At 38.9% G+C, this 12,528-nt stretch overlaps 1 protein-coding gene across 1 annotated transcript; it reads left to right on the forward strand.

Moving 5' to 3' along the window:
* The first annotated feature begins 2,412 nt into the window (after positions 1–2,412).
* LOC140156563 (uncharacterized) lies at positions 2,413–12,269 on the forward strand. Its single transcript, XM_072179503.1, has 3 exons — positions 2,413–2,482; positions 3,639–5,080; positions 12,231–12,269. Exons 1-3 carry the CDS (start codon positions 2,413–2,415, stop codon positions 12,267–12,269), a joined length of 1,551 nt encoding a protein of 516 aa, XP_072035604.1.
* Positions 12,270–12,528: the final 259 nt, after the last annotated feature.

A 12,528-nucleotide genomic window follows, 5' to 3' on the forward strand; every position in this document is an offset into this window, starting at 1 on the left:
ATCGCGCAAAAATCGGTCATATTATGCTTATGTAGCGATAATGGGGAATTATTTTCGTCCCAAATACACCTTAAAACTTGGTAATATGCAACACCAGAGAAGTGCGTTGAAGTGAAACTAATAGGATTTATTTCATTGGAATTGGTAATCTGATAATTGCTTCAGGCAAAATTGCCAGACTCAAATCTATTTTAAATGTATATTATTTGAGAGAGTGGGATGATGAGACGCGGAGATGATCTGGTAGAGGAGAGGGGAGGGGAGGGAGGGAGGGAGGGGGGAGAGAGGAGAGGAGAGGAGAGGAGAGGAGAGGTGGGGGGGTGAGGAGAAGAAGAGGGGGAAGAAGAGGGGAGAGGAGAGGAGAGGAGAGGAGAGAGGAGAGAGGAGAGGAGAGGAGAGGAGGGGATGATGATGATGATGATGATGATGATGAGGATGATGATGATGATGAGATGAGATGAGATGATGATGATGATGATGATGATAGTGATGGTGCCGATGTTGATGACAATGACGATGATGATGATGATGTTGAATAAATATGACATGGTATGACAATCAATTGTTAATCTGACAATTGGGCCTATATTTCAACGTTTTTACAGAAAATTCGACCTTTTCATTCGGATTGGCATTTTGTTACATTTACATGTGAATCAGTTTACCAACATCAAAGGCCTATCGGTATTAGAGGACATTAAAGCGAGCGAAAGGGGCGCTAGACCACTAAAAACACCGGTCATCCACACACTGTGGGTGTTCCATTCTTGTCTTATCCAGCCTTTATTAACAACAGGCATGCAGGTATCTACCTTTTGAAATCAGCTGATTGGTACTTCAATGAATTCAAGGAGCAGATCAATTCACATAAATCCCTTGCGTTTTCGTTTCTGAACAATAGAGCTCCCGAAACAGAAAAGATGAAACGAGGGTTAATTATTCTATTAACCCTCCTCGTCCTTGCATCTTTTCTAGGTATTAGGCGGCTTTTATTTGCACAATTGGACTCTCAAAACACCAGGTTGGTGCTAGCGGCTACCCAAAGATGTCCGACCAAATCCTGACCATGACTTGGCTCGTTGGATTCGTCTATACCGTATACCGGTTTTGTTTTTAGAGAGACTGTACATGTATTTGAGCTTCCAAAAAAGGCTTTATTGCGGGGACGATGTGCGAGTGTAGTGGGCAAAATTTTGGATTTTACATTATTTTGCCTTTATTGTGTCTGTGCACACACAGCGCGCAAACATTTTTCATTTTACACTATTTTGGCCCATGATCGGGGTGAATTTGGGTGGAAAAGAGACTCCTTGCCCCTAAACACGGTGCTTTTTGACGTGCTAAAAAGTTGCACAGGGCAATATTATTATTGCTTTATTTTTTTTCTTCTATTATGATTTTTAGGGGATGTCCCCCATGGAAAAAATTAGGGAGGGAAAGGAGTACCCCGGTTCTCCAAGCTACCTCCGCCTATGATTGTAATGCAACATGATTTAGTTGTATAATACTCTATTAATGACTGTTTTCATATGCTTAAAGAATGAATATCCATCATACTTATCTTCTCAATTTGATTTTGTTCATGATAACCATAATCATATAACTAGAAATCATACTTCTAATACATTGATTGTGCCCAAATTTAAATAAAATTCAGGTCAACGTACTTTTCACGTCAGGGTAGCCTATGCATGGAATTCTTTGCCACCGACAGTAAGAGCTCAGATGGAAAATAATTATGACTTTAGGCCAATTTCAGTCAAAAATTAAAGAAATTGAGGCTTGTCTTTATCTACATTTTGTTCATTTGCTTGCTTGATTTTTGTATATAATTATTGTATTTCTGTATTTTGAATCATGGTATTTATAATTATCTTGTAGTTGATGACACCATTATAGGCCTACTTATTTGTAATACTAGTATATTGTAAATACATTGTAAATACCATGCTATTTTTGTAAATATTGTGTATCGTAATATATTTTGTTGCTCTAACATGTATACAATGAGGGCCTGCTTGAAAAGCAGTGCTTGTCACTGAAGCAGTATAACCCTCAATAAAGAATAAATAAATAAATAAATAAATAAATAAATAAATAAATAAATAAATAAATAAATAAATAAATAAATAAATAAATAAATAAATAAATAAATAAATAAATAAATAACGTTAAAAGGTGAGCTGTTGTAAACTGCTTATCCACAAAAATAGCCTGTTTAAGTAAAATTTAAAAGTTTAGGGGCCTGAGCTTTCGATCCTAGCAGGATCTTTATCAAAACAAAGTGACAAGACAACACACAAACATGCATATATATAGTGACATGGACATAAAGGAAAAGGAAATTAGCAAGACAATAGAAGACATAAGTGGTTCCTGGGAACTATCAATTGGGGCAGGAAGTGGGATGTAATGAATGGAGATGAGAAGGATAGGGAAATGAATGAAGACAATGGGCTGAATAGAAAAATGAAAATGTGTGGTAAAAATAAAACTACATGAACATAATACATGATGATGGAAGTAAAATGAAATAAAAACTAAAATAATAAAGTGGATGGAAAATATAAATAACAAAATAGGAAGAAAAAAACATGGGGGGAGTGGTTGGAATATTATGATAATGAAAATCAAGTTAATCGTTTCCCTCTTGGATGTTGAGACCATGTGGCTGGATGGTACGTAGGCGCTTCATCCAGAATTTCTCCCTGCTGGCACGGACGGTGTCAGGACGGTTACCTAAAGACTCAATCCCCTGAAGGATCATGTCGGAGATAGAGTGGTTGGGGAGGTTAAAGTGACCACCAACAGGGGTGTCAAGCTTCTTGGTGTTGACTGTGGACCGGTGTCCATAGAACCGCTTCTTAAGTGCATTCTTGGTTTCTCCCACATACTGTATACCACAAACTCTGCAAGAAATGAGATACACTACATTAGATGTGGTGCAGGTGATGTTGCCCCTGATCCTGTGGGAGGAATTGTTGGAATTACTGGTGACAGAATCCCCTTCTTGGATATGGTCCTTGCAAACAACACACCTGGAATCACATGTGACAGTACCCTGTTGTGTGGAAGGAATAGTATCAGAAAGAGGGGGACTTCAGCTCTCACAAGAAGATCTCTAAGATTGCGGGGACGTCTGTAGGCCAGGATGGGGTTATCGGGAACCGCTCGTTGTAGCCGATCTGAGGTTTGAAGTATATGGTGATTGTCATTAGTGATGCTGCGGAGAGGAGGGAGGTTAGGATGAAAAGTGACCACAAGAGGGACTCTGGTATTGGTGTCTTGGCTTCTTGGCTTCTGCTTCAGTACATCTGACCTGGGAAGAGATTTGACCTTGTTGATGGCCTGCTGCACTTTGTGTGCGCTGTGTCCCCTAGTTGTAAGGTTCCTCTTGAGGTCCCTAGCATGCTGTGAAAAGTCAGAATCATTAGTACAAATGCGGCGGAGGCGGAGAGCTTGGCTGTATGCTATACCACTTTTGCAATGTTGGGGATGGCAACTGGAAGAGTGTAGATACTGGTGACTGTCTGTGGGCTTGGTGTAGAGATCTGTGACAAGGGAGTCATTTTCCTTTCTGATGGTGACATCCAAGAAGTTGACCTGGTGGTGAGAAAGTTCAGATGTGAATTTAATAGTTCTGTGGAAAGAACGCCAAAAGTACATCGATGAGACCATGAAGCACCTCAACAATCGTACTAACTATGCTCTTGTTGATTCTGATCCTACTGACTCTTTCTCTCAACAGATACAGTCCACCCTGGATGACATGCATGCTCGTGATGAATTAACCGACAAAGCCCATGCATTTCTTTCTCCTACAGATTCTAAAGCTGCTCGATTTTATCTCCTCCCCAAGATCCACAAGCCCGGGAATCCTGGTCGACCCATTGTATCCGGTAATGGTTCCCCCACTGAGAACATATCTCTCTACGTTGACCACTTCATTAAACCCCTTGTTTCACAGACTTCGTCATACATACACGACACCCCAGACTTTCTCAGGAAGCTTGAAGCCATCAAGGACCAGATCCCCAGCACTGCCATCATTGGCACTTGTGATGTGTCATCCCTGTATACTAATATCCCATTCAGTGAAGGAATTGCAGCTACCTGTGAAGCGCTGTCTAGAAGTGACCACACCAGTCCCCCCATTGATGATCTGAAAACTCTCATGAATCATGTACTAACTAAGAACAATTTCACCTTCATGGGAGAGCACTATTTACAGGTATTTGGGACATCGATGGGGACCCGCATGGCACCGTCGTTCGCCTGCCTCTTCATGTCTAGGCTTGAAGAGCAGATGTTGGATGCGGCCCCTTGTCGTCCATGGATTTGGTGGAGGTACATTGACGATGTGTTTTTCATCTGGACCAGAGAAGAAGACAGCCTTCACACTTTCCTTGACCATGTCAATTCTTTCCACAGAACTATTAAATTCACATCTGAACTTTCTCACCACCAGGTCAACTTCTTGGATGTCACCATCAGAAAGGAAAATGACTCCCTTGTCACAGATCTCTACACCAAGCCCACAGACAGTCACCAGTATCTACACTCTTCCAGTTGCCATCCCCAACATTGCAAAAGTGGTATAGCATACAGCCAAGCTCTCCGCCTCCGCCGCATTTGTACTAATGATTCTGACTTTTCACAGCATGCTAGGGACCTCAAGAGGAACCTTACAACTAGGGGACACAGCGCACACAAAGTGCAGCAGGCCATCAACAAGGTCAAATCTCTTCCCAGGTCAGATGTACTGAAGCAGAAGCCAAGAAGCCAAGACACCAATACCAGAGTCCCTCTTGTGGTCACTTTTCATCCTAACCTCCCTCCTCTCCGCAGCATCACTAATGACAATCACCATATACTTCAAACCTCAGATCGGCTACAACGAGCGGTTCCCGATAACCCCATCCTGGCCTACAGACGTCCCCGCAATCTTAGAGATCTTCTTGTGAGAGCTGAAGTCCCCCTCTTTCTGATACTATTCCTTCCACACAACAGGGTACTGTCACATGTGATTCCAGGTGTGTTGTTTGCAAGGACCATATCCAAGCAGGGGATTCTGTCACCAGTAATTCCAACAATTCCTCCCACAGGATCAGGGGCAACATCACCTGCACCACATCTAATGTAGTGTATCTCATTTCTTGCAGAGTTTGTGGTATACAGTATGTGGGAGAAACCAAGAATGCACTTAAGAAGCGGTTCTATGGACACCGGTCCACAGTCAACACCAAGAAGCTTGACACCCTGGTGGTGGTCACTTTAACCTCCCCAACCACTCTATCTCCGACATGATCCTTCAGGGATTGAGTCTTTAGGTAACCGTCCTGACACCGTCCGTGCCAGCAGGGAGAAATTCTGGATGAAGCGCCTACGTACCATCCAGCCACATGGTCTCAACATCCAAGAGGGAAACGATTAACTTGATTTTCATTATCATAATATTCCAACCACTCCCCCCATTTTTTTTTTTTTTTCTTCCTATTTTGTTATTTATATTTTCCATCCACTTTATTATTTTAGTTTTTATTTCATTTTACTTCCATCATCATGTATTATGTTCATGTAGTTTTATTTTTACCACACATTTTCATTTTTCTATTCAGCCCATTGTCTTCATTCATTTTCTTATTCCTCTCATCTCCATTCATTACATCCCACTTCCTGCCCCAATTGATAGTTCCCAGGAACCACTTATGTCTTCTATTGTCTTGCTAATTTCCTTTTCCTTTATGTCCATGTCACTATATATATGCATGTTTGTGTGTTGTCTTGTCACTTTGCCTTTGATAAAGATCCTGCTAGGATCGAAAGCTCAGGCCCCTAAACTTTTAAATTTTAAATAAATAAATAAATAAATAAATAAATAAATAAATAAATAAATAAATAAATAAATAAATAAATAAATAAATAAATAAATAAATAAATAAATAAATAAATGTATATATACGAGTATATTCAATGATAATAAATTATAAATCTGTACATGAACATTACTGTAAAAATTGTCAACACTGAAGAAGAACAAAGATATTGCAGCATTTTAGTGATTTTAACTTTAAGGGTAAACGAGGTATTGTTGATCGAAGCAACCTAAAAATCGATTTTCATTTTCTAGATCAATGTATATATTATTGAAAAATAACACCTTGATGTTTTGCAAAAGTTCATTCTACAAATCGTATACTTTGCAAACTTGCTTAATTTATTGTTGTTTTAAAATGAGTTGTGTACGTTTTACAAAAGTGTTGTCTTTCAGCCCTCTATACAACGTAACTCAAGAACCGCATCACCTATAAAAGTACATCTGTGATATTTTAATTCTTCTACACGCTCGCTATGAATTGAGCAATGCAGTTTTTACCATTCGTAAGATGTTGTGAACTACCAAATCACAACAGTTTAAAATAGCTAATAGCAGACCAGAAGGAACTGACACAAACCTCAAAATTAAGTTATAGACAAGACACTTTTTTTTATTTTTTTTTTACACTTCATATTTATATATTTCTAACTATTGTCAAAATACATAAAGCACCTGATGAAATCCCTTATCTGGCATGTACTTTTGCTCTGGTTTTACTGGAACATTTGCGTGTGCAGCGCGCGAAAAATTGCAGGCTATTTTGCATTTTTTGCTTCAGGAGTTTTACACCCCACCCCACGTGCTAAAAACCTTTTACCCCTCCCCAGGCCCGTACGCAGGATTTTTTTGGGGGTGCTGATTTTGAAAAACTTTCTTCCCATGATTTGGACCTTTTTTGTCCAAAAAAGCGTAAAAAACCTGAATTTTATACCCCAAAAACTTTGAACTCCCCTATTCAGAACTCCTAAAATTTGATGACCCCTACATACTTTCCAGCCCCCTCCCCCAAGTATTTCTGAACACTCCCTTAGGAGACAACATCACAATAATCTATGTGTTGGGACAAATGACACTTTTGAAAACCATGCAGTGAAAGTGTTTGCATTGTAGTACCTTTGCCTTTCTTACAGACGTTACAGTCATTTATACCTGAGGTAAAAAGCAGGCGGCGGATGACATGATCGAGCCGGCAACTCGTGAAACCGCCCGGCCGTATGGCATTTTCCATATACTCAGTTAGTTTTGTGGGGTTCATTATCGAACCCCAACGGTTTTAGCTTGTATTTATATTATTTATCAACATAGGCCTATTTGTTTGTGATATTTCAAGCGTTTTAAAATTTCAAAATAATCCCATTCAATTACACGGTTGACGATGAAAATTTACTGAATTTAGGGTGCACGTCATACACCACCTGGTAAAAAGGAAAGAAAAAAAGTTCTATGTCTCATTTTGAAGTTTTTGAATTACATCCAGGTCTTTGGCATTACAGGTCCCCCAGACAACATCACAATAATTTATGTGTGGGACCAGGGATATGGTGGGACAATGACACTTTTGAAAACAACTAAAAGTGTTTGCATTGTTTCCTTTGCCTTTCTTATGCTTACAGTCATTTATACCTGAGGGAAAAAAGAAAGAAAAAAAGTTCAATGTCTCATGCATGTTTATGTACCTGTCTGCGGTCACATGTTGCATGAGAAATGCGGATTTTAAGTTCAAGGTGAACTTTTGATAATGCTGGGACGGTTGAGTTTTAAAGTTTACGGAATAATTTATTTCGAGTTTTTTCAATTACTAAAAAGCAATCTAGAATCGCATAATACAAGAATATTTTCTAATACATGTAGGCCTAATTATAAAATGAAAATCAACCCTCAAAAGAATTTCAACATTGTGATATTTCTTTATGTAGAGCGAAAATACAAATAATTTAAAATTAAAAGAATTATGAATTGTCCTCTATGTGTAATAGTTTTGCAATTCACATGTTTTGTATATTTGTTGTGGCTCAATCAGGCTTATATAAACATCTCAAAAAAAGTAACTAACCCCCCTTAAATAATGGCCATTATTCAAAAACGGGCGATTGTATTACAAATCTGTCAAATGCGTTGGAAGCAGAATTTATTTCTGCGTATTGTGACATCTCATTTGTAGCAATCGTCTTAATAAGGTAATATTGACGTCACAGAGTAGCCTACATTTAAATCAATGTAACCCAAGATTTGAAAGTTGCAGTAAATTCTATTGACTTGTATTCAGTATAATGGAAGGAAATCTGTGTAATGATATCTGAGTGTTTTTGAATTGTTGTAAGTGGAACCTCACTACATTAAATTGACTGGTGTTTTATCGTTTTCTGGGCTATCGTATCAAAAGTGGGTGGGAGTGGGGTGTTGCTGGGTGGGTTGGTTGGGTTCAGGTGGGTCGGGGAGGAGGGGGGGGTAAATCCATGTGTAGGTAGGGGTCACTGAGCAGATTTCCATCTTGTAATAATGTGTACATCCATATCGGGAGGGTGGGCTTGTCGGCTGCTGCATGTGTCTCTTTTCTCTCGCTTGGGGTCGTCACCGGGTTGCCTGGTTTGGGAATGTTTTCTGTATTCCTTCATGTAGGCAATGTGGCTTGGGGATGATTTGGAGTGGCCTCCACGTGGCATGGGTCTGGTTTTTGTTCCTGGCTGGTGGGTGGGGGAGACATGTGTGGTGGCTGGCAGGTGCATCTTTGTGATGTGGATGTACACACAATGTGTTTAAATAGTGCAATAGTATATCTTTTTATGTAATTGCCCCAATGGGTTGGAGGAGTCACACCTTTTGGTGACAGTGTCTTGATGCTTCTGACTCTTCCTGGCTAGCCCATTGGGTCTATTTTTACTTTTGTTTCCTTTTGTATGTATTGTGTAATTTTACTTTGCTTTTTGATGTATTTTTAGCCGAATTTGTAAAATAAATAAATTTGTAAAATAATCAAATGAGGTGTCAAAATGCGCAGAAATAAATTCTGCTTCCGACACATTTTACATATTTGTAATACAATAGCCCGTTTTTGAATAATGGTCATTATTTAAGGGGGGTTAGTTACTTTTTTGAGATGTTTAATAAATTCTATGTATAACTGTGATCATGCTTGATAAATAAATGCATAGGGCACCTTTGTGTGCTCGGTGGAAAGAGAGAAAAAAGACTTGTCCTCAATTTGCCCTTGTTAGGTCATGTACATTACATATGCAAACTGTTGGTGAAAGTTCCCATGATCGGCTTCCCTGTCTGACAAAAGATTGAATTGAACAATTTAGGGATGGGCGATACCAGCTTTTGGTATCGATTGTCGATACCGATACCAAAACGATACTCCGATGTATTTTCGATACCAATGAGCTAAAGAAGAGGAGGAAAGGGGGGGGGGGGTACGTGTGACTGTACCACATTAACGAACTTAACTTACTCTTCATGGGATTACGAATCTTAACACAAACAACACAGGTGATAATCCCGGGTGATAATAAACTAGACAACGTCACTTTAATCTACAAGATACAATAAGGGACCGCTCATTATTAATGGGGGAGGGTGGGCCGGGAAAAATGCAGGGGGGGTTATGTGATTTTCACTTAGACAAACAGGGGGGGGTTATGTGATTTTATTTTTCCTGATAGGGGGGTCATGTGAAATTTAATAGTCATTCACTGTTATTTCTAATACCAAGTATCCTGGAAGGTCTTGCATATGATATAGTAACAATATCAATCATACCATACATAATTGTCTGATGACTTATTTATTCACATGAAATTGTTCCCATTTCACCATTTTAGCTTCAATAGGGCAAATAGTATTTTGTACCGTGATCATATAGTCAACCGCCAAAATGTGCTGGATTCACTATAGGCCCCTACTTCAAGAAATTTGATCTTATTCCTCCACCATCCCCCTAATGTCAAAAAAGAAACTTGGTACCGGTACGCCACCATAAGGCGCAGATCCTGGGGGATGGGGGGATAAATACCCCCAATGTTGACTCCTGTATGTGAGTTTCTTACCGTACCAAATTAACCTTATATAAGGCCATTTTAGTCCCAAAATTTTTGTGCGCTTCGGGCGAATTTATTCCACTTTTGCACCATATTTCATCAGTTTAACTTCAAAATGGCGAATTTCTACAGTAAACTTGTTTTGTTGCAAAAAAGAGCTCGATTCACTATACTTCCAAGAAATTGTTTCCAACCTCATCCCTCCACCCCGTGTCAAAATCCCAATCTCTGTGCTTGAAAAGGGGGGGTATGTGATTTTGTTTGATTCAATAGGGGGGTTACGTAAAATTTATTCATCGCAATAGGGGGGGTTAGGTATTTTTCACCCATAAAGCTCAACATTCTCCCGGCCCCCCCTCCCGCATTAATAATGAACGGTCCCTAAGTTTACAACTTTCGTTTAAATCAATTAAACATAGAAACAAAGCTTACTTTTGAAATCAATGTTAAACAAAACCAATACAATTGGCTAATATCAAATATTTCGTAACACATAACAATCGCTTTTGTAAAATATTTAGTAAAATATTTGTAATTCCTTTGAATGTTCAAGGACACGAAAAGTTCGAGTGTGTGAAACATCCTATAAGAATCCCTAAGCGTAAACTAATTAAATACACTTGGTTAAACTCTGAATGTGATTGATAGGTCGCTATTTTGTGACGTTACGTTAGGAAAACAATTGTTATCTTTTAAAGTAACATTTTCAAAATCGAGATTTTTACCTAATTGTAATGAATTTAACTTAACAAACACGCCCTGAATGAAATACGTGCTGCAGTTTTGGCAAAATCTTAAATTTTGTGTTATTATGTAGGCCTACATGCGCCGCCATGGTGTGCTGCTAAGTGCATATCCTATAGACAATGCATTGAAATTAAATCTGCCAACGCTGTTGCTAGTACACAGCGTCATGATCCCTATATCTTCGTGTCAAAAATTGCCGTGATAGTACGGCGAATCCTCTCGTTTTTCAATAGCTACGCATGGCAATTTTGTTCGAGATAGGCCGAGCGACTCAGGCTAACGGCATACCATTTACACCATACGACTATCATATGAGATACCACCAAGTTTCTATTCTACACATTATTACGATTTGCGCATGCTATAGTACCCTTGCTATTACAAGAAAATGCGATTTGTTTTCAGGTAAACCCCATGTTTTGTTTTTAATAAACTAACTTGAAATTAAATACACTAATTAGCGGTCATTGCTGTTTGCTCTGGATATATTTTACTGAATTTTATGCGTAACGATTTTTAAATCGTAAATCAAAATTGTGATATATTTAATTTTGAGAATTACAATTGTATAAAGGAACAAATTTTGCCCATTCACCTAAGATCCAGGTGCTTGTATAGAATATTCAATCACACGTCTATAACACAATGCATATGTAAACTGTCTTTATCTGTGTCAATAATAGAATATTGATTTCAATAGAATTGAATACATTTTGAGTTTGTACTTTACCACTGAGCGATCTAGCGATCGATTTCTAGCCAATCAGGTAGGACTCCTTTTCTTGCGTTCTGTGAAATACAAATCGCCCGTCGCTCACCAACGGAGTATGGAGCTGTATGAAAAAAAAATATTTATAATATAGGGTGTTGACACTGTGTAGTAGTAGCTGCGAGATAGTGTAGGCCTACCCCGGGGGGGGGGGGCACTTCAATTTGAAATGGATATAGGTGTAGGGCTGGCGCCTTCGCACTAAGGGGCATTCGGTGAGAGCAAAATGTAAAAAATATGGGGTCATTGGGTGAGAGCATGATTTTTGGCATTCGGTGAGAGCAAAATGTAAAAAATATGGGGTCATTGGGTGAGAACATGATCTTTTTTTTAAAATAGAATCTTTGGGTGAGAACCAAAACAGCGCCACAAAAACCTCGAAAATCGAATTTAGAGTTCTAAATGGCTTCAAATTTCATTATTTTTTCAAAATAAGTAACAAAATCAGTGATAAATGAAAGTTGCTGTTCAAATTGAACTTATAAGGGTCTTTGGGTGACAGATCAAATGGAAAAATAGAGGGTCTTCGGGTGACAGAGCGCGGAGCGAGCATGTGTTCGTAAAAAAATATGGGGTCTTTGGGTGACAGCGATGCTGAAAAAGGGGTCTTAACAGCCCTACATACGCGTCACCTCCAAAGTTGGAGTACTGGGGGCCTACCACGCAATTTATTCGCTACCTGAAGTCGCTAATAGAGAATGAAAGATTAGAATAGGCCTATTTGTTTATATTTGTTTTTAATTTTCGAATATTTTTGTTTTCAATACGTTCCATAAAATAATTCATTTTATTTTTTCAGTATTCTATCAAAGTATCGTATCGGCGAATGGCCAACTGATACCAAATTAATGGTATCGACCATCCGATACCGATACCACTGGTATCGGCGATATCGAGATATCAAGTATCGCCCAACGCTAAGAACATTATTAAGATTATATTAATGTACAACCTGGTACAACATATACTGCTGTGGCAACTAGTCGTCGGTCTATAATTTAAGAAAAAGATTCATCAAAACGAGCAGAAACCATGGATGATACATGTATATTATCTGTTAACGTTGGTGGTAAAGTTTACACCACTGCCAGATCAAC

This window comes from Amphiura filiformis, chromosome 7, assembly GCF_039555335.1.
Source record: "Amphiura filiformis chromosome 7, Afil_fr2py, whole genome shotgun sequence".
Classification (NCBI taxonomy): Eukaryota; Metazoa; Echinodermata; class Ophiuroidea; order Amphilepidida; family Amphiuridae; genus Amphiura; species Amphiura filiformis.

What these genes read in the sequence shown, in the direction of transcription:
- LOC140156563 (XM_072179503.1), top strand. Translation starts at nt 2,413, where the DNA reads ATGAATGGAGATGAGAAGGATAGGGAAATGAATGAAGACAATGGGCTG. An exon ending in TAGAAAAATGAAAATGTGTG is followed by an intron (nt 2,483 to 3,638) that starts GTAAAAATAAAA and finishes TGAATTTAATAG; the next exon opens with TTCTGTGGAAAGAACGCCAA. An exon ending in AGCAGGGGATTCTGTCACCA is followed by an intron (nt 5,081 to 12,230) that starts GTAATTCCAACA and finishes TTATTTTTTCAG; the next exon opens with TATTCTATCAAAGTATCGTA.